This window comes from Ammospiza nelsoni, chromosome 4, assembly GCF_027579445.1.
Source record: "Ammospiza nelsoni isolate bAmmNel1 chromosome 4, bAmmNel1.pri, whole genome shotgun sequence".
NCBI classification, from domain to species: Eukaryota; Metazoa; Chordata; class Aves; order Passeriformes; family Passerellidae; genus Ammospiza; species Ammospiza nelsoni.
The window spans coordinates 23,418,846-23,443,944 of record NC_080636.1 but is presented as its reverse complement, the minus strand read 5'-3'; the positions used below and the strand labels follow the sequence as shown (position 1 = coordinate 23,443,944).

General features: G+C 39.0%; 1 protein-coding gene across 1 annotated transcript in view; it reads right to left on the bottom strand.

The window, feature by feature from the left end:
* Positions 1–6,651: 6,651 nt before the first annotated feature.
* Positions 6,652–25,099, bottom strand: part of N4BP2 (NEDD4 binding protein 2) — a 35,690-nt gene continuing 17,242 nt past the window's right edge. Inside the window, exons 10-19 of the mRNA XM_059470175.1 lie at positions 22,607–24,921; positions 21,126–21,211; positions 20,390–20,432; positions 19,169–19,404; positions 17,616–17,734; positions 16,160–16,298; positions 15,871–16,056; positions 13,443–13,611; positions 11,529–11,652; positions 6,652–10,760 (exon numbers count right to left, since the gene is read on the bottom strand). Of these exons, the coding sequence (XP_059326158.1) occupies positions 10,715–10,760; positions 11,529–11,652; positions 13,443–13,611; positions 15,871–16,056; positions 16,160–16,298; positions 17,616–17,734; positions 19,169–19,404; positions 20,390–20,432; positions 21,126–21,211; positions 22,607–24,921 (3,463 nt within the window). The 3' untranslated portion in view covers positions 6,652–10,714. The remainder of the gene's footprint in view (positions 10,761–11,528; positions 11,653–13,442; positions 13,612–15,870; positions 16,057–16,159; positions 16,299–17,615; positions 17,735–19,168; positions 19,405–20,389; positions 20,433–21,125; positions 21,212–22,606; positions 24,922–25,099) is intronic.

Here is a 25,099-nt window from a genome sequence, read left to right as displayed (position 1 = left end):
AGCCTAAGCAATCAGGCAGTAAGTTTCCATTGCAACTGTGATAAAGCAAATCAGACACCCAAATATTCTGAAATGTTTCCATCAGAAATATTCAGAACTGTCAGAAGTAGAGAAATAAATACTATTTGCAAATTATACTGATATAAATGTCTTTGGTGATCATCACCAATTTTAGGTCTGCTACAGAGAGCAGATACTTAAAAACGCAACTACTCTTCTCTATTTCATGCTGAGATTAATCCAGATGTGAAGCCATCTGGCTAAGTAGTTTGCATTTTGGAAATAGTGCATCCATCTGTAAAATACTTCATAAACAACTTTTGAACTGAGTGAACTCAGCAAAAAACCAAAACTGTAGAGTAAGAGATGCATTCTAACATGTCTTGATTTCCATCCATTTCCCTCCACTACATTTCCTGAATTATCTGGACCCAGTAACTTCCCAAAAATAGTTGAATTTTATTTATTTGAGATCTTCCTCAGTAACACACATGCTTCATGCATTTGATCCATTATTTAACTTCTAAGAGACCTGGAACTCCAACAAAAGAGCCTCAGCTCCATGCACATGTAGGTAATTACAAAGTTAGATGTAAAATTGACACCTGACCTGTTCCTCTTGATCCTTGGTTGTTTGTTGGATTGGCTTTTGGGAGTTTTTTTCTTTCTTACTGCAGTTTTTGGCTCCTTTCCACCTCCTCATGCTGTGCAATGAAGGGGAACATCTGGCTGTGAGAGAATAGCAAATACATTAAAAAATACATTGCTTCCCTTTTTCAAAAACTCATTATGAGTCATTATCTGTGACTTTCAGAAACAAACAACTTGTTGCAGAAAATATTTATGGGGGTGGAGCAAAGGCTTGTAATTTATTTTTGCATTGAGAAGTAGGGTGACAGCAAAAATAAAGTCTCAAACCACAAATAACTAAGGGTTTATAAGAAATTATGTAAAATAACATTACCCAGGGTCTTGACATGGGTCAATCTACAAGAAAAGTCACATTTCTTCTTAATCCACTGCTTTTTGTCCCTCTTGGAGAAAAAAGGAAGGTGCTGGTGTTAGGAAGGGGGTTGAGATTAAGGAAGGATGCTGTTCCTGTCCCCCCTGCCTGATTTCCTTTTAGTTCTCAGATTCACTCAGCTCAGATTTTGGTCTGCATTGGATAATGTGGTAAGTGCAATGCTCAGGAAGTAAACCATGACACTCTTTAACCCTACAAGCCTTTCTTCTGTCCCAGATGATCACTGCAACAGACATATAAACAAAACACAAGAAGAAATACACCTATTTTGTGAAAAAAGAGCCTAATTCTTTTTTGGTATCATTTTCAAAGGGAGGCAGGAAAAATCTATGTGGTCAAGATGCCAGCTGTGTGTTGGGAAAACCGGGATGTGCCCATTTGTTTTCCTGAATTCCTGGGCAGTATAGGGGAAATCAGGTAGGTCGCCCAGACACATTTCAGCCTGGAGGTGAAGTCATTCCCTTCCCAGGAACAGATACCTCAGCACAAGGGAGGCTTCCTCACAACATGGCAGAGAGCATTGCTGAGGGAGCCTCTGAAGCAGAGCAGGCACAGTGACTTCTGCATCACGCATTGCGAGAGCACTCAATCTGAAAGAGGAAATGAAAACGCAGTCTCACAAGCACTTCCTATGCGGATTTTGGTAAAAGTCTCACACGTTATTTACTACACCTTCATGAGCTTGGGCTTTGGCTCCTCAGGAACCTAACATTGTGGGTTACATACCCCTCAGCTTTGTTAGTGAGGGGGCACAAACTGAAGCCTGATAAAGCAGAACCCAAAATCTAGCATAAGGCAGGCTCCTGACACATTGTGTGGGCAGAACCAGAGGCTTCAGAAGGTGAGTCAAAGCCCTCCAGAGAAGTCTAAATGAAGGAACATGCTTGAAATGCCACCCCCTCCCTGTGGACTCTCTTGACTCCTTCCTGAGTTCTAAAGTTCAACTTTCAATTCAGCTCCTGAGCCCCTTCCCATGCCATTGCCTCTTCCTCTTCAGTGACAGGCTTGCCCTATGCTTCAGGGGCCACAGAGCAGCCTTCCAGCTACTCCTGCTCTGCAGGATTTGGCCCTGAGCTTCCCAGTTTCTGGGTGCAGTGCTGAGATGGGTTCAAGGCACAAAGCAACTCAGACCTGGTCATGCCTGAGCAGCACAGACCTCTCAGGACCAAAACAGAAAACCATGAGTTGTGCAAACAGAAAACCCTGAGCTGATCAAACTTGGGTTTGGCACTTGGGTGCGGTCATCTCTATTCATCCAGCCTCTTTTCAAGACTGATGCAGCTCCATGCATTAACCCCATATACTTCTGAGGGAAGGCAGGCAGAGATTTCCCCACTTTCTGAGACCACAGCCTTCTGTTATCTCAACTACAGAACTATTCTTTATTACTTTCATGTTTCCCCACTGTGTAGAGGTTACTAATTAGTTATTTCTCTGGGATAGTTCTCTTGAGATCAGGTTGACAGCAACATGGGCTGTGACAAAACTGACATTTACATACTGAATGTTTTCTTGGAATACACAGAATCTGGTGTCCTAAATTCCTCCTGTGACGTCAGCGTGGAACTGGTGGGCAATATACGGGAAGATCACTTCCTCCAGAGTGACATGAAAACCTACATCCCCTTTCTTGAAAGTGAAGCGCGCTTAGGAACTGCACTGAGAGTTACTTAACTCCCCCGTCTCTCATTCTGAGAAAGCCTAGCATAAAAGCAGTCACATAATATAATCACAGAATGTTTAAGGGTTGGAATGGACTTTAAAGGTCATCCAGTCCCAGCCTCCCAGGCCATGGACAGGGACACCTCCCATTAGACCAGCTTGCCCCAGGCCTTATCCAACCTGACTTTGAACAATGCCAGTCTTGAGGTGTCCAACAGCCTCCCTGGCAACCTGTTCCAGTGTCTAATAACTAATTCAATCTTCTTCCCCCATATCAGGTACTATTTCCAAAATACTCATCTGCCCTATTGAAGGAACAAGATTCTTTCTGTGTTTGCCTAGCTGTGTTTTTTTTTGTTTGGTTTTTGTTGGGTTTTTTTGTTTTTTTGTTTTTTTTTTTTTTGTTTGTTTGTTTTTTTGTTTTGTTCTTTGTTGGGTTTTTTTTTTTTTTTGGCACTCTGGGAGGGCATTTGCCACCTCATGGGGCAGACATGGGGCTTAGAGCACACCTCTCTGACTGGCAGAAGCTGCTCCTGTCCCCCCTGCCTCATTTCCTTTTTGTTCTCAGATTTGCTCAGCTCTGATTTTGGTCTGCCTCAGAGGGTATGGTGTGTGCAATGCTCTGGAAGTAAATCTTGATACCAGCTGTATTTAACCCTACAAGCCTTTCTCTTGTTCTAGATGATTTTTATAAAAAAAATAATTATGTGCTGCTTATGTCCAGCACCAGAGATATAAACAACACACTAAATGTGTGCTTGTTTTAAAAGAGCCTAATTTTAAAATTCTTTTCTTAAATTTTCGAAGGGAGAACGTGCAGAACATGCAAACCCACGTCTGTTTCTCTAAACTCTCTGACTTTTGCCATTTCTCTCTCCCGGGGGGACATTCACACTTCCTTCCCCCACCTGGATCTAATGTAAAACTAACGCCAGTGGCTTTGCTGTAAGCATGGAGGAGGCCCCGGTTGCTTCCTCTGTGAAACCACCGCTCACCTGGGGCTGTCCTGAGGCCCAGGCCCCAGAGCCGCCGAGGCGCTCCTGGCGCGGCTGCCCGGCCCAGCATAGGCTGGCTCCTCCTTTGGCTCCGCCCGGGAGCCGCCGGGCTGCGCCGGTCACAGCAGGGAGGTGGCGGAGGGAGCCTCTTCCCTCAGCAGCCCCGCTGCAGCCGTCCCGGGGCTCCCCCTTCCCTACTCCCGCAGCCCGGGCAGCGGCGGCTCCGGGCGGCTCCCGGCTCAGGGCCCGGCACCCACGGAGAGAGCAGACACCCTGATCCCTGCTCCACAGTGCCTGCTCCAGCCCCAGCCCCGCACCCGCGGCCTGGCCATGCCCCGCTGGTGCTGCTGACTACATTCGGCTTGTCAGGAAAGAAAACAAACCAGGCCTCTTGCCCCGCTATGGGAGAGGCCACCGGGGCTCCCCTTGGGAAACAGCAGTATGAAGGCAGCAGCTGGTTTTGTTTTGAATGTGCTTTTCCCACTTGCTCCTGCTTCGAAAGAGACGGGGATAGTTACACTGCTCAGTCTCAGGCTCTCTGCCTCACCAGCTAGTTTCTCCTTTCTAGTCCATAGACATGGAGATGTTACCCCAAAAGAAGACTCCGAACAGAAGCCTGACATAGGTGCCCTGACCTGCTCCCAAAGGGAAGCCCCCCTGCCTGCCAGAGTGCATCATCCCTCCAAGGATCTTCTGCTGTCTACAGCATATTAAAGTAGCTACTTTACATGGCTACCCTGATAAATGCTCAAACCTGTCTATATGGCACTGCAAGACAGTAAAAGGAGATAATCTGGAAAGGCAAGAAGGGCACACAGGTGAAGAAGCCTACTTTTACTCTGATTTTGAGACCAGAATCCAAGGCAATGCCTTGTGAGTTAGCTGACATGGAGCAAACACTGTTATAGAGAGCTCGCACACACCAGCTTCACAGGGCTGCCATTTCTTCATTTACAGACCAACCTGATGAAATCTATGGCTCTGGCAGAGGATTTCCACTGCTTGCTCTCCTGGCCAGTGTGTATGAGTAGCCACAGATGTCTATTAAGGAGAGTGCTGTTTCTCAAGATAATACAAAAGTAACACTGATCCATGCAGTTGCTTACAAATTAGTGGCAACTAATGAGAAACCACTGCTAGCCCAGCCAGGCCCCACGATGCAAAGTCAAGCAACATGACGGGGGACCTTCCCTATCATGGTATTCAAGAAGACTGTGCCACCAGTAATATCCACAGCGGCACAGAACTTCACCAAACAGAACAATGCCTTTATGTTGGTTTCCAAACAGACTGATCTGTCCAAGCATCCAACCTGCAAAACTAACCCAGGGCAGCTGATGGAGAAACCCTGACACTACCATCTTCAAACCTGTGCGCAAAAATGAACTTGTCTTGCCCATCTCTAGCCCAGAGCAGCAAGTGTATTTTGAAAACCAACTCTACCCCACCCATCTATAAAGAAGAAAAAAATTCACCAAAATAATAGTCCAAATACAGTATCTCCCTCTGAGGAAGCAATGAACAGCACGTGATGTGTAATAACATCCTTTAGCACCTGTCATACAGAGAAACAACTCTGCTCTGGTAGGGGCACAGTAAGAAGTGCGGCCACCATCACTCTATGCCATTGGCAAGGGCACCACCTATTGTCAGGCTACCTGACACATTCCACCAGCAGACACATTTAATTATGCTTTAATAATTTGAGCTCACAAACTGTTTGTCTCTAGCAATATTTTTATTTTACCACAGTACAGTTTTCAGTCCTAAAGTTCAAATCATTTCCCTAAGTAAGAACAGACTACAATACCCTATTACTCTTATTTAAATAGGGAGACAGACTCTCAGAAGTGCACAGGGTTTCTTTGGAAGAACAAGCTCCCATCTGGAAGCAGTGAGGTGCTCAAGACTATCCCAGCACACAGGAAGAAAAGGGCATGAACTAAAACAGAAACTGGTGAGTCAGGATGGAATGCAAGGTTAGGAGTTAAGCTGCTTCAAGACAGAAGGCAAGTCCAGGAGCAGTACCTCTACTTTAAAACATCAATTTGAGACTAATGCCCAAGCTGGACCTTCAGCCACACTGCCAGAGCAGGGAGTCCTGTAAGTAAAGAGCACAGAACCAGTGAGACGTTTACCAATGCTGTGGTCTAAGAACCGCGGCTCAGGATCAGCCACGTCACATTTAAACCAGCATCTGCCAAGCTTCCACATCTTCCCAAAACCTGTTTTCCCTGCTCTCTTGAACAGCTTATGAGTTGAGTTAGTGCTTTGCTGTGGAAATGCACAAGCCTGACTTGTTTCTGCAGTCAACCAAGCTGCAAGGCAATAAAGCCATAGGAATGATTCTGCAGGAGTCATCTGGGGTCACAGCAAGTTTCCTCAAACTGAGCTAATAAAACAGGTTAGACTCCAGTCAGCACTTTGGTGTCATGCCACACTTCCAGGACAATACCTGCACCTGACCAGAACGGGGCAGGCATGGGAAAAGCCAGGCTTGCTAGCTCTGTATCTACCACGGTACAGCACTGGGCTCTCTCAGGATCCACTCTCACTGCCTCTGATCCACGGGCTCCTGCTAAATGAGGCCTCTGCAGAACACTTCCCTCCGCCAAAGCCCCACTGCTGCAGTGGTCAGAACACTCCCCCCCTTGGTGTACACTGCTGCTGTCACTCTCCCATGAGTAAGCCAGCCTGGAATAGCATCTCTTCAGCTACTTCAGGTCAAAAAAAAATCTGAAACCATGACCCTCGTTCTCAGTAATTTGAGCATTCAGCTCGCACTCACAGCACTGAAATCCAGGCCACAAATCTGTTCCTTTTTATGCCTGCAGATGGTTGCTTCATCTCCCTACAGATGGTATCCTGAAGCCAAGCAAGTGGCTTTCATGCAGAACTCCAAGACTACTATTTGAAAAAATTTGATACAAGCTGCAACATAGTTTTCCAAGGAAAGACAGAAGGCTATACTTGTGACAAAAATCCTTTATTAAACTATATTCTGTAAATTCCATTTCATATTAGAAATTTTAAATGCAAATTACAAAACTATTTCAGTAAAAAACAAAATTATAGTTAACAGCAAAAGTACAACTTTATACAAATAAAAAAAATCATTTTTTGTTTTAATTTAAAAATAGAAATTTGTATCTTCCAATGTACTGGTCCTAACAGCTTTTACAACTGGTAGCTGCAATACTAGGTGTTTTCACATGTGTATTCACATCTACTCATTTAATCCTCTGCAAAGGTTATTTAGCTGAAATAGCATGAATAGTTGGGCTTTGGTTGGGTTTTGAGGGGGGATGTACCACATGATATTAAAAGCAAAAGCCAAAATCATTAAGTATTGTCAAGGTATCCTGAAATATTTTTGCCATACTACTTTCACAATCAACTGAAATGGTTTTCAACAGTCACATTACTTCAGACAACTTTCTTCATTGCACCTCTGGCCTTTTTTTTTTCACTTTAGGATCACTCATCAATGTTAGCACAAGTATTAATTTTGTATATTAAAAAATGGCAATTTTCCTAAATTAAAACTTGGCATAACTATTAAAATGTTTTGTAAAAGAAGACACAAAAAGTCACATATTAAAGGCTACCATTCATCACCATCACATGCTGTTGAAGAACAGAAAGTGCTACAGAAACAGTTGTACATTATTTCAGAGTGCTGGTGGCAATACTGCTATTTTAATTGTAAGATGATACAGAATTTACACGATACCTCTGGTTTCTCATGGATTCTCACTGCAAGAGACATCAGAATGGTTGGAACTTCTAAAATATAACCTACTTTGAAATACCATTTTGAAATAACTATATTTCAAAGAATTCATCCCAGAATACATTATAAAATAATTCAGAGAAATACAAGAACGTCAGTGTTGTTTTTCTGGAATATTAGCAAGTAGCTGAAGGCATGGAGATCCTTACTGATAAAACTCTACTTACTTTTACTCCGTGCACTCATCTTCAGACCTATTCTGTATCCAGCTCAGCACAGCTTTTAAGCAAGTGCTTGAGATCCCTCAGAGGATCATTACATTTTCTCTGAGTCAGAACTGCAATGCCTCATTTTGAGCAGCTGAAGCTGATAGAGGCAAGATTGGTTTTGCCAGTGTTATGATTTTAAGCCATCATCTCCATCAAAGTTCAGCTGGTAATCAAACAACACATGTAGGTGAATGACCAATTTACCCCAGGCAGGGCATTCAGAGAATGTTCATGAACCTCAACCTGCACCCCAATGAAAGCCAGTGAAGAGAGGAAGAGAGAAGAGTATTCAAAACTGCTCTTGAGCTGTGTATTTCTCTGCTGATTTTGACAGACTGAAGAAAAATTCTCCTAGCACTGGGTAGAGCTGATTTTACCCTGAACATTTATTTATCCAAATAGGACTAAAGGATGAAAAAACAGTCTGAAAGGACACTGAAGCTCACCAGGAACAGTACCTTTCTTGAAAGTCTTAGCCCACTCCCAGAGACTGTTTATGCACTTTTAATTCTTTAATCTCTTTTGTCCCCTTAAGCTTGCACTTTTTGCGTGCAGTGGTAATTTTGAAAGAGGCTTAGGAAGTGGCAATTTCAAAAATATTCCTGAGCATGTTGGTCAGAGCATGTTCTGGGGAAGTGAGAGTCAACTGCAATCATTATCATCCACTTGCTAAGCCAGAAGAAGGCAAAAAGCTGTGCTTCTCATCTCCAGGGTAAAGTTGTCAACTAGATTATGATGAACAGATGGGCAAGACGAAAACTTTTTCTGCTTGTCTTTTGAACTAAAATCTAAGCTGTCTTTGTCCATGTCAGGAATGGTGTAAATATGCTGAGTGAATCAGGCTGCCTCCCAAAACAACCAGAAGTGTTGGCACTTCCTTGTTTACAGGCACATCTCTGTAGGGCTTGGGCACCCAAGCAGCTCAACACACAGCAGCCACCCAGGCCAACCAACAGGGACTGTACTGCAAAGAGCTGTCCCAGAGAGCTGCAACTCCATTTGGTATAAACAGCAGCACTAAGGAAAACCTGTTCAGGAACAGAAGGAAGTCCCTTGGTCCAAAACAAAGATTCTGGCTCTGCTGAGATAATTCTAGCATTTGCAACTCTGTACAGCTGATAGTCTGAACTGTTGTCATGAGGCCAAGTGCCGAAACAGCATCTCAATCCATTTTAGGCACTGTCACAGAGGATGGAGTGTGGACTTCACACAGGACATCATGCAGTGGCAGAAAAAGCTCTCTTAGTGCTGTAAGGGGACCACAGATCTTTTGTATTTCACTCACTGATTTCCAGAGCAAGGCAGAGAGAAGGAAACACAGAAAGGACATAATTCAGATGATCTAAGTACCCACAAAAAATATAAAACTTATTATGGCAGTCTATTATAGAAAGAATCTCTTTGATTAAGTATTACTCAAGCTATTCTTCCACCTGAAATCACCAGGAAAAGATAACTGTATCTCTTGAAGCACAACAAACTCATTTTTAAGTCTACCATGCATCATAGTCACTGTGTATATATTAGAGTAAATACAGACATATTCAGGAAACATCATGTCTTTCAGCCTGTCAGCAACTTACACAGACACGTTTTCAAGTGAAACCTATTTCTGTGGACAGCTTTTCTCACAGAAGTTCTTTGTTTATTAGTCCTCATGTATGCAAACTGAAGAATTTGCACACACATATGGATTCATATACAAACTCTATGTGCATGTAGTTCCTCGATAAAATTTACTGCAAAGTGGTTAAAAATTTAAAAATTCCTCACATTAATCCTTAATCTATTAATATTATTCCTAATACACAACTGACACCTGTTCTGAAAAAGCCGTACAACAAAAATTCATATGCCCTTCAGGAGGCAAAGATAAATCACTAAAAATAGTGATGTATTCTACAAGATACTTCTATTAAAAAAGTGTTCTGATTGTGTACTGGAAATACGTGCAAAAGTAGAGACGTTTATATTTCATTTCTGAAGGGTTTTGCTTGGGGTCTTTTTATGTTGTTTTGGTTTTTACACAGGTATTTCTAGATGCTGATGCAATGCCATCAAAATCAGAGTAACTTCTGTACTCCCAGATTTTCCAGTTAGGCAATTACTTCTGCAATATTAGTATTCACTTTGATGTTAAAAATATATTTAAAATGTCTCATTATCATATTTTCTAAAAGGACATCACCAAACAATACACAGAGAATGAAGACATCATTATTAGACACTTGTAAAGTAAAACAATACTGCATTTGCTGAATTTAAAAAGCTACAAAGAAAGAAACAATTTTAATCCAGTAGGTGGATCTCCAAAAGAGACTGAATAACAGCATTGTGGTTTTCCTTTAAGAGATCACACTAAATCTGCCAAGTTACCAAACACACAGCTGGCCTTATATGCAACCTCCTTCAGGATTTGGAGAAGTTTTGAGGGAAGTCAGGATAACAGAACTGGTGAACTCAACATAACCACTAAAAAGACACAAGATTTTTAAAGAAACCTGGAAATACTCAGCACTCAGATGTAACTGGATTTGAAATACCAGTAGTTGCTCAGTTTCTGCCTCTCCTTTGCTATTCTGAAGGGTTTAGCAAAAGTTCTGAATTACAAAATAACTTTGTATAAGATAATATGTTTTAGAAGTACAGAAGCCACAGCAATCAAGACGTGCAAGGGTCAAAAGGCAGATTAGGTATGCTAAGAAGATAGTTATATTAAAAATTGTATCTTAACTTCTGTTAAAAACATCATATATTTCTCAGCAAAATTCTTAAATCTGCATTTCTGAGACTTCAAAACCTTTTAAGTATCTTCCTTTTGCAGGTTCAAAAAAAGTTCTACTCCACAGAAAAAAATTATTGGAAACATACTGACAAATCCACTTGCTGTAAATTGAGATCAGTTTAATAAAATATCATCCTTTAAAACGGACTGAAAAATACCAGTGCAGCTGTTCAAAACATGGGGTTTTTTCTGTTACCCGGCAGTCATCTGACACCTCAGTTTCTATATTCCTCTTTCCACAACTCCTCAATTCAGCATGACTTTCAGGCAGCCTGGTTTTATTTCTGTGAACCTATGAAACAAGAAAAAAAGAAGCTTCAACATGTAAACTATATGCAATGCATCACCTTCAATTCTCATCAAACATATGGAAAGTGCTAAGGTCCTCAGTCAAGTATATTGTGCATGTGAGAGTCAGGAAATCAGCATTATGTGATCAGCAGATGTGACACTGAAGAAGGATTTTTCAGTGTCTGGAGATATGAAGACCTTGAAAAAGCAGAAACTAAGATTAAGATCCGAGCAAAGAAAAAGCTGCTGAATATTCTTGGTTATTAATTCTGCTCTTCTATTCCTGTTCCCCTTTCATTTCCTCTTCTTTTGAAATGGATTTTCATCCTTCTATTTTGTAGAAGCCAAGAAAGAAATGGGAAGTCATTGCTGGTTTTGAGTCTCACCTTCCTACACTGCTCTATATAAAAATCAGCCAACACATTGGTGCGAGCCCAGACTTACTAAATTGCTATCCCTCATAAACTGAACACAAATGCAAGTATTGCAACAAATAAAAAGCAGGATTAACAGTTTTTCACAGTAAAACTAGCAATCTTGAGTGGAAATATGGAATTAAACTATCTCAGAGGAAAGGAATTAACATTTAACAGCTACTACACAACTGCATCAGATTTGTGAAACAACTGAGTTAATTTAATCTGAAACAGCAGACGTGCCCTAATCTGTGCAGTAGTTTAACAGCATTCTAAAACTAAACTTCAATTTTCAGTTATTTAAATGTGGTTCAAGAAAAAAAAAATTATCAGTAACAAAAATCTAAACTCACCTGAAGTTGTGGCTTGTGAGGTATCGGATAGCTGCTGGTCTGATGCGAGCAACTCCTCCCTGACTATGGCTTCCTCTTCCCGTGATAACACTGAGATATGGTTTGCCACCACTCTGCTGGTACTCTGCAACAGCAGGAATTGCAACACTTCAAGTTCTCCTCAGCAGAGACTTGGCATGCAGTACAAGCCTTCCATGCATTCCTCTGGAAACTCTCACTACTCATTTGGAGCTTTGTTTTCCCATGATGATATGCATATTTTAGATACAAATAGCCATTTTCCCCCATTTTGAAAAAGTCAAACTTGAAATCTAGACTGCTTGCAAAATGCATAATGTAATGATCACAAAATCCCTCCAATTTCATAGAAGCTTTACTGTCATCTAATATTCAACTGGAATTTACATTCTGTGATATAAATTTAAATTACAAAATTAAAAGAGGCGAGTGTCATTCACTGAATTTTTAAGTGGTGCTCCTTCATGTTTTATCTTAAATTAATGTGAATAAAGAAATAACATTTTATTGAATAAAGAAATTAAGAAGAAAGAAAATATAAATCCAGCTTTTGACACTTATGCCACATTATTTGGACTATCTTCTGCTGTGTTGGAGCATGGAATTCAACAGATCAACACATTCCATGAGTTTTATTAGGGCCCTTAGCCATGATAATGAAAGAAATTGCTCTCTTCCCAGAGATAACAGCAACCTAAATTGATGAAGAGTTTGAAAAAGAGGAAAAAAAATTAAACTGGATTCTCACAACTAGATTTGCCAGTTTGGAATTACCAGTTCACATTACGTGTTTTTTCAACTACTCTCCCCCACACAGTAACTTTATTTAGGTTTTATATTTATTTACTGTTAATTGTGGCAGCAAAAGAAAGTTCCCAGTATTGTTCCTTTTCCCATGTACATACAGTGAAATTAACTACTTTTTTTTTTCAGCTTTAGGTAAATAGACTGAACAGAGAGCCCCTACTATCAATTTCAGCATTGCTGATTTAAGTACAGTTCTGGAAATTTAGTTCGAAAAAGCACTAGGTTACAGTTTAAATTGCACAAATGTCATTGCAGGAATTGACCAGATAATGGAATTTAATTATCTCTGGTGCACATTGAAAGACAAGGGTTATCTAAAGCCTCACTGAACACTTTTATTTATACTCTGAGGAGCAACTCCTTCAAAAAATCCTGTTTGTGTGGCAGTATCTTGTGTAAGAAATATTTATTACAGAAGCATTCCCAATGTGCTTAAATTTAGAGGGTAAATGGTAATGCAGAAAAGTGATCTTTTTACAGCATGGACACTCATGAAGTACTTGAACTCTCCACTATGAGAAAAAATGAGCTCTCAAGCAAAACTGCATAAAATGACATTTCTGGAAGCAGCAGCATTCTGATCTCAAGCATTGCTGCCAACAAACTGATAACAGAAGTTTCTGAAAGGTAGCTCAGATCTCACACTTTCATGTAGAAGTTGAAGACCATATCATCACTGTTGTTACAATTCCAACACAGTAATTTTTCTTTTAAGATTATAAAAGCAACATAGTTGTGACAAAGCAATGCAATGGGAATACATATGGTTGCATCATCATCTCAGTAAAAAATGTCATGAAGGACAGACCAAGTATTCAATAATAGTAATCAAAAGGGATAAAACACAAGGAAGAAGATTTACCAAGAAGCAGGGGGAGGGGGGCGAGACAGGAACAACAAAAATCATTGTCATGTTAAAGAAAAACAATTCCACTGGGGTACTTTGAAAACAAGACAACACAAAGCCTAGTTGTTTTTAACATGTATGTTATTAAAGCACATTCATTCCCTCTAATATTGCCATGCATCATGATTTCTTCTCATCATGAGAATAATTTTTAGGGGTAAGAATTATTACCTAAACCCTACCTTCCCTTTTCTCCTGGAGTACTCTGGACAATTGATTCACGGCTTCATCCACATGGAGACCATGCAAATCCAACACATTCATAGGCAGCAAGGAAGTATTTACTCTCTCAAAGATTTGCACAGCAGCAGCATGGTTAGCTTCTTTCATCTTCTGCTCATGAAGGCGACCCTTTATTCATAAGCACAATGACTATTACACACCAAGAAATAATTTTAGCTCCACACTGCTCAGTGGTTTCAAAATGACAGCACTGGCAGGGTGCTTTTAGTTCAAGTTTGAACTAATAAAATTTATAATTCTAGCAGAACTTCTGCAAGAGGCTCAGTGAGACCTACTCACAGGAAGATTTCATTAAATCTGTTTGTGAGAAACTACTCAAAGCTGGCACAAAGAAGACATTATAACAAAAGCCTTAAAAGGAGGGAAAGAAAGGCAGAAAAGGCACAAAATCATAAGGTCTGTACGTAAGCTAACAAGTTACACTCCATAATGAGTTGCAAATTTATTTTCCTAACAATAGATTTTTTATTTCCTGCAAGTATTTTGCTAAAATTATGATGAAAGTATCAGAGAAACTGCCGAACAGATTAGGAAAAGCTGCTGACTGTTGTATTTGAGGTTAATTCTTCCGAACGCATTCCCGAAATTTCAGACAAGCCAAGGGTAAATAATAACAATAATAATAGTAACAGTAACAACAACTATAATAATATCATCATCTATCATCTCTCCCAATACTTTTTGACATATTTTATGACTGACAAGGTCAGTAAGTCTCTTCTGGAATGAGGGCAAGGACCAGTACAGTTAGTCACCTTACTACAGAGTGAACAAGTACCAACTCCTTCCCATGAACCTTGCAATGGTAGTATCTGAGAGATCAAAGCATCAAATTATGTCCTTGAAGATCTGTAGGCACAGTCTAAAAAGGAATGGAAGGAACTCCAGGTATTGCACTGATAAAGGCTCAAGAGAACAAAAGTGAAAATCTGTCTTACACTTTCTTAAAATGGATCACTCGAAGTGTGTTAGTGTCAGACCCAAGACAGCAGCTCTGTAACCCACTTGCAAAGGATTCCCAAGACAAAGGCCACCAGGAATAAAGTATTTTTTATTAATAAAGGTAGACTAGTTTGCCTTTTTATTACCTAAAGGAAAGTATATAATAAATAAATTTCAATAGATTTACAATAGATTGTATTTGTTCTTATGGATAAGAACCAAAGTAAGGACCTGAAATTACACTTCTATTTAAAATCCTGAACATCTTTGTCTCAAAACTACAAGAATATATTAAACAGGATAAAACACATAAAAACCATAAAAAGTTTATTATAAAAATTGATAATCTGTACTTCCTACATGCACAGTAACAATCTAAACATTTAGTTACACCACTTGCATGAAAGCTTTTTGAATAAGCAAATTCAAGTGATTTATTATTACATTTTTGTTCTGTCATAATACAATTCCAAGTTTAGAATTAAATGCTTCTATACTGTGAATTCTTACTGAATTTTTATATACTATTAGATCGGGGGAAACTACAACCTTTGAAGATACTTGTAACACATTTTTTAAGCATGATGTCAAGGGACATGCTTAGTGCCTGTGAAGGCACTAAGAAGCCAATGTAGAGGAACTTTGATTACAAGATGAGATTAGACTTAAAAGCAAGAGTAGGATCAACAGCACTGATCAGCAGTACTCAAACTGGTGCATACTAAGAAATGTGCCTGAATCAAGACCAAAGAGCTAGTGCTCCAAGGTCAGAGCATGAAAGACTGATCAGCAGCAGATCTACAGTCCATAACCAGATGTATCATGAAAAGCATGACATACACACCTCATTTATCCCAACCCAAGACAGACTGTAGCCATAAAGATAGTCAGAATGAAGAAGTGAAGACAGCAGGCAGCAATCTTGCCCAAGATATAGGGAGGATGAAGCAAACAAGATTCAGTGGCAAAAGATGACATCTTAACACCTGACTCCTATAAAGTACAGAAGATGTGTCTAAGAACAGTTCAGCACCAACATATACAGAGGATTCAAAAACATTATGTTTGTTGCAGTCCATGTCACACTCCAGTGAACCTAGCCAGATCACTTGGACACAAATCTTGGTGTTTACAAGGACATGATGGGATGTGAAAGAGATCTAAGACAAAGGAGCATGTGTGACTAAGCACTAGATATCACCTTTCATGAGGTCTCACACTAGATTTGGTTACATTAGCTTCCTGGGCCAGTATCATTACTAGTGGAAGCAAATTTACTTGTGATTGTCAATATAATACACAGGGAACAGGGAACAGTGACCAAATCCATCACCTCTAGCAGGCATGATGTTTTCCTTATCACTTCCAACTCAGGGTTTAAACACCTCCCTAAGTTCAGACAAAAAGCACAATATTTTTGTTTACCTGATGTGCATAAAATGCTGCCACAGGCTTCATACCCATGCGATAGGCCTCTCCAGCCTTTTTCAAACATTCCTGTCTCTTTTGCTGGTGACAAAAAGCTTCTGCTCTTAAATCATCATACTGTGGATACTCAAAGTCTTGAAACATTTCACATAAAGGATCATCCTCTTCCTTACTTTTTTTTGCCTGTAGGAATTCATATTGTTGAAGTTACAGGTGCATTGTAGGGTGTTTCCATTAGCATCGTTTTGGCTATGTTTATAACTATGGTTAAAAAAAATATAAATACCTTCTTCTCACGGTTCTTTGCAGCATTGTAGGAAGAAACAATTTCATTTTGCTGAGCAGTTTCTTGAGCTATAACTGTTTGTACAGGATCTGCCTCCAGAACACAGTTCAGAAACTGTTCAGTTTGTTCTAAAGAGTAGCTGTAAAGGATAAATAAAGTCCGTAACTTTACAAATATATATTAGTAGCTGCTATAGTTATCTAAATTCATTATAACAAACATTGATATTGTTACAGAACTAGATTACAATGAAAATAAACAGAGGAATGGAATATTCCAGCTCATTAAAGAAAGGCTTGCAAACTCCTTGTAGGGAATTACTGGCATCAACACACATGCAGTCTTGGTCGATTGAAACATAACTGAGGGGCACTTGAACATTAAAAGGAAAATTACATAACTGAAATAAATTGCATCCTACCTTAATAAAAAAGATATTAATAAATGCTGCTCTTTGGGCTGAGTAAGATAGTTCATCTTAAATCTTCTCTGGTAAAGGTTAGATAGTTCAAACTAATTTAAAACTAGCTCAGTTTTCTGAAACCCTAATGAGGGTAAATCCTTGTATTTTTAGTCAAACTTTGTTATCAAATTTAATTAAGTAAGACATCAGTTGCCAACAGCTTTCTAATAAGCTGTTTTTCTTCTTTATTCTTGCTCTTTAGTAAGCTAACAAGAACAGACTGATCAAAAGTAAAGACAGATTTTGGGAAAGGCAACACTATGAGGACAATTTTGAACGTGAAAAATAAGATGGTGAAATGTTTGAATTATAAAAGTGGATGAAGGATATATTTTAAACAGGAAAGATTTTTATAACAACCTGGACAAGCAGCATGACTGACAAGTAGGTATGCAAACCCATATGTAGAGACAGACATTCAAATGGCCAAGGATGAAAAAAGATGTTTCTCTTGAAAAAAAAAGAAACTTGGATTTAAGAAGGTAGAAACTTCACAGACACTTGGATTTAAGAAGGTAGACATATATCCCAGAAACATAATGCAGAAGAGAGAGAGAATGTCAGCAGGAAGGCATAGAGAGATGGTTCATTCCCTCAGAGCAGCTGCAGTAACCAGGAAAGTACTCATAGGTAACACCAGGTGATGATTGTGTTTTCCTCTTGGGCAGATGCCATTTCCTGCAATCCTACTATTACCACACCCACTCATTTCTCCCACTAGATTTAAACCCCAGCTCTCAAGAAAATAAGCAGTTCCACTGACAGTCAGACAGTGGTCAACAGCAAGAGACACTCTTCTCCCAGTGAAAGAAACTGTCTATTCTGCCCTAAAAAGAAATGTGTCTAAACTGAGTTTTATACCCTTTTTGCCTTTATTTAGAGTAACAAAAAGCACTACTTTGCAAAAAACCATTCTTTAGTAGCATCTTAACTCTCAATATTTATGACTGTAACTGAGTACCACTTTTACAAAGAAGTAATAGGATTTCTTACTTGTTGTCCCTGAAGACATCCATTAAGAAATTCTGATTAATAGTTGGAAACATCTCAAAAAGTTGCTTCTCCTTTAGTTTAGCAGCACAGTCTTTTCTGGCTGTAGAAGGAACACGATTCTACCCAGAAAACAAAAGAAATATATTAAAAGTTCTTCATTAGGAAAAAAATACAGTAAAGGTGGAGCCAATCCAACTTTGCCATTATTTGTTACCATTTTAGAAGTATCTACTCAGTTGGTATGCACTCACAGCAATGACAATGTGCCATACCAGCCTGCCACACTGATCAGCATAAAGTAAGGACAGGTGAGTTGTATCATACACCACTGCAGCACTCTGCAGTCTTTTGAAGTAATGCAGCTGGAGGTCCCCCATAATTTGGACAAAGTAAAATGAGGATTTTTAGGAGGGATTTAGGTTTTGGAATTTATTCCCTGCCAGTCCATTCAGTCCAGTGCTAAGCTTGTGCAAAGTCCTCCTCTTTATACTGAGGGCCTGGGGTTGAAACAATACCTCATTATTAAGCAGCATAAACAATTTTGGTTTGATGTATCAGAAGCTGTGTCTATAATAAATATTCTTAGTTGTCATCTGAGAAGGTGACATAATTATAATCTAGAATCAATTGGAATGATCATTCCAATATTCAGATTTTTTTTAAAAAGAAAAGAAGTGATCAAGATAAAGCCAAGCTCCATGAATTCAAACTGAAAGTAAAGCTGTGGACGTGACATTTGTTGTTATCAGTAGTTCACATACATGCAGTTCAAAGAAAGAATCCACAAGCCATTTTCCAAGTACAGGCTAATTCATACAACTTCCTACACCACTTCAGAACTCCTCTACTTTAGGACAGCTGCTTATCAGAGACCATTACAAATAAGAACACCTGTTCTGAACATCAGTGGGGCAGTAGAGGGCAGTATCAGGCACAAGCCAAACAGGCAGGGTACAAGAATTCTGTGTGGAAAACAAAGAACTAGTAAAAATCTATTAAAGAGTTACTTTAGAAGTGGGTACAGAAACTTGTTGCAGATTAACCTCAACTACTTATTTTAATGACCCATCTGTTAGGAATATTGTGGGTTCTCCTAACAAAAAAAAAAAAAACCACCAAACAAACAAACAAAACATTACAGCCAATTCAGTACACTTCTAGACAAGGCATGGAGCCAACTAAGAACTTTTTTTTTTGATACTGCTGTCACAATGCAAAGCATGGAAGATTATACTGATCTTTGGTTTTAGCTGAGCAACCAAAAAATAATTCAACCAAACACAAATGCTAGCTTGGATAGTAAAATGCAGCATGATCTGTGTGAAAACAACCAAAATATTATATTCTAAATGAGACTGTATTTTTCAAACAGAACCATCTACCTCAAGCAAAACTTCTGTATCACAGTTATCAACAATACTAATTGGCATGCATTTTTGTCACAAATTCAAGCTGTAATCAGCAACATAGGGATGAGTCACCGAGTAAGACATACCCTATTTCACTAACAGAAATGAATCTAATCCACGTTTAAAAAATGGTGCTATCCATACCAGGTCCTCTCTCTCCTGCATCGCTATTTCTTCAGAAATTATTTGCCTGAGAGAAACTTTCTGAATCTGAGCATTCCAATGATCCATAAATGGAAAAACATCTGATGTTGCTGGGGTTTTTGTCTGTACATTATTAGATGCGTCTGCAGCCAAGCTCGATTTCTTCTTCTGTATTTTGCTGTCTGCATTCTGAGATAACAGCACTTCTGAGTCATCTGTATCTATCTGCTGAAACACTGTAGGACATTCAAAAACAATAAAAGTAGGGTGACAAAACACTTACTTGGTTATATATACATGCAATGACAAAATAATTAAGACAAGTTTTTCAATCTACACAGTTTGAGTTTTGTTAAAACAAGATTATTAATGCTAAAACAAAAACCAACACATGGCTTTCACCTTCTCCACTTCAATTTTCCAAAGACTGTCTGATCATCTTTATCTATTTTGTGAAATAAAAGAAAACCACCAGACTTCCTCACCAAATTCTCAAGTGCTAAGACGTTTCTTAAAGCTGTAAATCACCTTGCACATACATTAGGTGGGGCTTGTTTGCTTTTATAAAAGAATCACTGACTAGTATGTTTACCTGCCTTTCTTCCACAACTTAAGGACAGATGCTTAACAATCTCGTTTTCTACTTCCACAAGTTAATGGCAACAGCATTGTTTGGTCACTAGTTTGCACCCACATTGCAGTCCAAGTCTGCAGTGGGGTTCTGCCATAGAGGGACATTTCTTCTGGGACCTGAATGAAAACTGGACTGCAAGAGATGTTAACACTTTTTAAACAAGGTATCCATCTTCCTGCTAAAATCACCTCTGATCAGCAACTTGTCATTGTTGTATTCCTGACCTCCCTTCCTCGCCTGCAGAAATCTTACTCTGCTAGTAATTCTCTGACTGCTCCTTTTCTTGCCACAGATAATTCCTACCAAAAGGCTGTCTGCTTCAACCAGAGCTTCTCCAAGTTTTCTGAACAACATAAAATTATAGGCTTTATCTGGAACTAGTGATTCTGCTCTTAATTAACTGCTCTCCCCTCCCCCACACATTGTAAGAAATTGGTAAATGGATCCAAAGGCAATACAATTTAGTCTAATAAATAAAGTCATTATTTTTAATGGATGGAGCATTTGCTACCTTAAGTTTCAAATAATTAAATGCTTTTATAATGAACATTAAGTACTTTTACAATTAAAAGCAATACATGACATACCTTCTGCAGACGACTTAGAAGATTCATCTCTCCTCTGACGCTTCTAAATAAAAATAGTAAAATCGTGAATGTTGTAAGTTATGAATTTTGCAGGAAAACTTTGCAAGTGTGAGCTTCTAATTAAAGCAATTTCAAAATAAGGTCTTGCAATACTTCTCAAAGATTCGGTATTTTAAAAAATATATCTAGGAAAAATAATTCTGAAGTGAAATTTGTAAGCTAAAATTATCTTGCTAAAAACACATCAAACCAGAGAAACATGCCCCACTGCTAAGACTTCATAGGCTTAATTACATAACCCAAATAAAAATTTTGCCAAAAGGCATTCCAAGTTTCACAGAGCTGTAAAGGAACATAAGTTAGAGAACTCATCTCAATTATTGCACGCGGAGATGTTTTGTATAGAGAATAGTTAATCAAAGAATTGTATTTACAGGTCAAAAAACCAATAAGGATTTTTGGCCAGTGGAATTCTTCATCAATTTTGTAGTGAAATTGTGCACTATGATCCTTCTTTTTTAAGAATCTTGTTTTCATGATGAGGCACTCATGACATCCCTTAAAACATTTTTCAATAGCTCCAATGATTATGACATACTGATACACTCCACAGGTTTTACAAACTACTATTATATTTTATCATTGTTCTTACAAAGATAATACCTTTAGACCAAGACAAATGGTCTGACAAAATACAGGCATGCCACAATGCATCATAAGCAAGAAATCTACTGACCAGAATAGATTCTTTCCATTTTTCATGAATCACTTTTGCCAAATTCAGATCAATATGAACCACACAATCCTCAACAGTTAGTGACCCTTGAGGAACAAAGAGAATATATTCATTAAAAGCATTCTATAAAAACTTATGTAAGCAATTAAAGTACAGTATCCTAGACTTATTAATTTTAACTTTGGATATTCTACATAAACTGGTCATGCCTAAAAAAACCATCTAAACAAAAAAGCACATTCCACAGAAATTGTTTTCAGGTGTTCAAAAACTCTGAAAGGCGAGGAAAGAAACAAGTCAACATTAACTGTATGTTGTTGAACTATGACTACCTGGACAGTGGTATTTTTACTTCTCTTTTCAGTTTTTCTAGCAGACCCTTCTTTTACAAAGCCATTGTTAATTGAAAACAGTTTCATCCACAAAACTGTGATTCCCCCTGTTCCATTGCAATCCACATGGCAACTGCTTTTCTGTACAACATACCCACCACAGCCCAACAGCAGTCACATCCCTCCTTTCCAGCACACAAACTCAGAGAGACAAACTCCAAGCATCCCCCCAAACTCTAAAGGAAACAGCAGAAATTATCATGGTATCATAACAAAAGCTCTTTTTCCTAAAAAGGGTATTTCTCACCCTTTCAAAAATAAAAAAGCAAGAAGTATGTATGTGTCAAATAAAAATTTTGAGCATACTTCAGACACAATAAAACACTCTTCTGCTATAAAAAGCAAACTTTTTTTTAAGGAGGTAGGCACGTAAGGCAAAGAGGCCAGTAATCAAACCCACCAATAAATCAGGTATCCAGGGTTTCACATAAAGCAATCTTCAAGATAAGATGAAAGACGGAAAGGAGAAAAAAAGGGGAAAAGTGTGGGGAAAAAAGAGAGAAAAACATCAATCTTATATTCCTCCTATTTTCTTTTTTCCTTTTTCTATTACTCTTTAACTTGTGAGATGCATGTTCAAGCTGCTTATGACTTCCTTAACCATAATCTGCCAGCAGACTGATCTGTTGTCATCTTTTTAAGGACACAGCCAACTTCATCTCCCTTAACCATCCATCTTCTTGTTCCCCAACTTATGTGATGCCTAAAGGTTTTTTTTTCCCTTTCTTCTTTCCTAATCAGCCACAATTTGCATATTCCTTATCATCTAAATATCTCCTCAGAGTTTGAATATAAGCTGAAAGGCCTGTTGCTCAGAATGCAAATAAGCAAATATATTTTTACTTTGAAGTATGTGCATGTACAAAAAGACAAATGCAGAAGGTAGCACTACTGCACTTATATTTTATGCCATGCTTAGTTCAGTTTATTTCTGCATTAACATCAACCGCCAGTATCATGAGGAGTTACAGGAATCTACTCCCTAAAAATCAAGCATGAAGAGAAAAAAGCACAGGCAAAGAAAGAAAGGTTTACTACCCAAGTAATTTTTTTTTTTTTCATAAAAACATGTATATAATTACATCTTACCTGCATCAATGCCAACAGGTCCAAATATCTCTTTCAGCTGGAGTGCCAATTCAGGAGGCAATGTTAGTTCTAGGCAATCTATACTGAAGGCTGCATGTGATGCTGGTATAGGGTTTTGTCTCTTGGCTTTAGTTGCAGCCAAGCTTGGAGTGTCAATTTCTTCTTTACCACATATCTCCCTGCAATTCTCCTGAGTTTCTTTATCCATCTCCAGTTCTTTATTGCTGCTAGGACCAACCAGAGGTGCACGATCCATTTCCAGTAACAAACCAGTCCCTTTGGAATTTTTGGCATTGCTTTCTGAAGGGTTACTGTCACTTTCATTGTTTAATTCAGATTTCAAATTGGTAGAAGTTGTGTTAGGATCATGAGGCAAAGCTGCATCAAGTTGTAAAAGTGATGGCTTATTTACAGTTTCTTCAAGAGGACTCTCACTCCCTCCCTTCTGCTTTCCTAAAACAGACAGCTCCATGACACCTGCTGCTGAGCTGCTTGTGTTAGTTCTAGGGGCTGAATCCACAGAATTTTTCACTTCCACTGAATTTTCCAATGAGGTAGCAGTGAATGAGTCACAAACATCAGCACTTGTCACGGGTGTCTTGGCAGCCCTACTTTCTGCAATGCTGAGTGGTGAGTCCTTGCCTTCTAAAGTCTCAAAGGTATCACCAGCCCCAAGTACTTGTGGGGCTTGTTTGCAGTCTTTGAGATTCTCGTCATAGTTTATACTTGCCTTGAAATCAAGGTCTGTGGCCACTGGCTCAGCTTCGCTTACCTGAAAGCTCTCAGTATCAACAGCTTTACGTAACTTTTCATCAGAGTCTAACAGCACACCTGTGGCCCAGTCTATGTCTTTGTTACATCTTTCATACAGATCTTTCAGAGCTTCAAATGAAACAGACTCAAAGAGCTTACAGAGTATATCTAGTTTTTCAGACTCATCAATATTGATAAGCTCACTTTCCTCCACAAAAGTACTTTTATCATACGTAACTCGATAGGGTATTTTTTCCTGAGAATCTGAGACATTATCTATGTCTTTGGGTTTGAAGCCATCTAACCTCCCATACAGTATTTTTGCTGTCTCGGGAAAAAGCATTTTCTTTTCTAATCTCCACAGGAGAGCAAAGTCCTGTGATTCAGTCTGTGAATAGCTATTTTTTTGCCTATATAAGTCTGTTTCCTGTTTCTCTTCTGCCAGGTTAAGTTTAGACAAATGGTCCTCTTCTCTGGGATGTGGCAAGCTGCTGTTTGTAAAAGTAAGGGCTAATTTGTGATGTTTCCTTGTTCTCTTACTTTGCTGGGATTTTTCCTCACTTACTGTTTCACTACCTACTATTTCCTCTTGGTGTACAGGCAAACTCCTTGAATCTGGTTGCTCTTCAGTGCAAACAGGTGACCCATGAACCACATGCACAGTCTCAAGAGCATTCATATTAGTGTCGTCTTCAGTATTTCTGTCTTCATCACACTGATTTAAATTTGTCTTTCTCATTCTCCTTGACCTTTGCTGTCTCTGTTCTAACGAGGGTGAGACAGGCCAATATTCTAACATTTGCAATTCTGGTGTAACTTTATCTGAACTAACAGAGTAACAGCTACAGGGTAGACTTTCATGCTCGTGTCCTTTCTCAACAGTACATGTCTTAGGCAAGTCCACTTGCTCTTTACCTATCTCAGAATGCTGCTGACTGGGAGTTTCACCTTCCTTATCACTCTTCAGAGGAGATTTTTCTAGTCTTCTAGATCTTTTGACTCTCTGTCCCATTGTTTGTTCCATGGGCCAGTCACCCAGAAAGTTCAGTGGTTCTGGTTTTCCTGATGTGTCAAAAGCCGAACTGCTTGATTCCATTGTGTTACTCGTTTGTGTTGATTTTGGTTCCATACACATTCTGCCCAATTGTTCAACTGCAGTTTGAACTTTGAGACTGTTGTTATCACTGTGTTCCTCAGCTCCACCTGTGTGTAAGTTCATAGTCTCTTCAGCTGGAATCACATCAACCTCATCCATTTCTGCTTCAGTATTTTCTTCTGGTTTTAATCCCTTTTCTTCCTTCTTCTCCAAGGGCAGCTCTCTTTTGATGCAATCTGATAAATTAATTTCCAAGTCATCTTGAACAGTGCTGTCCTCAGAATTGTGTTCCACTGAGATATTTTCCATTTCTTTTTCCTCTTTCTGAAAATGCTCGGGGTCACAACTACTTTCTAATGTTAGAGAAATACTGGGAGAAGTTTTATCAACCTCAGCTAATTCAATAGGCTCCACCTCAGAAGCAAAACATTCTTCTTCCTTTACATCAGAATGTGCCTCTCTTTTTCTGTAAGACAAATTGGAATGAAATATAGACCCATTTCAAACCTTCTTAAAACATTGTCCACATTTTTAACTCCAGTTAGAGATAGCATAGAGAGTTTAACCTAGTTAGACTTCTAGTGGAAGGAAAACAAATTTATAACAAGCTGTAACTCCAACACTCCTCGACAAAAAAGGAGCTA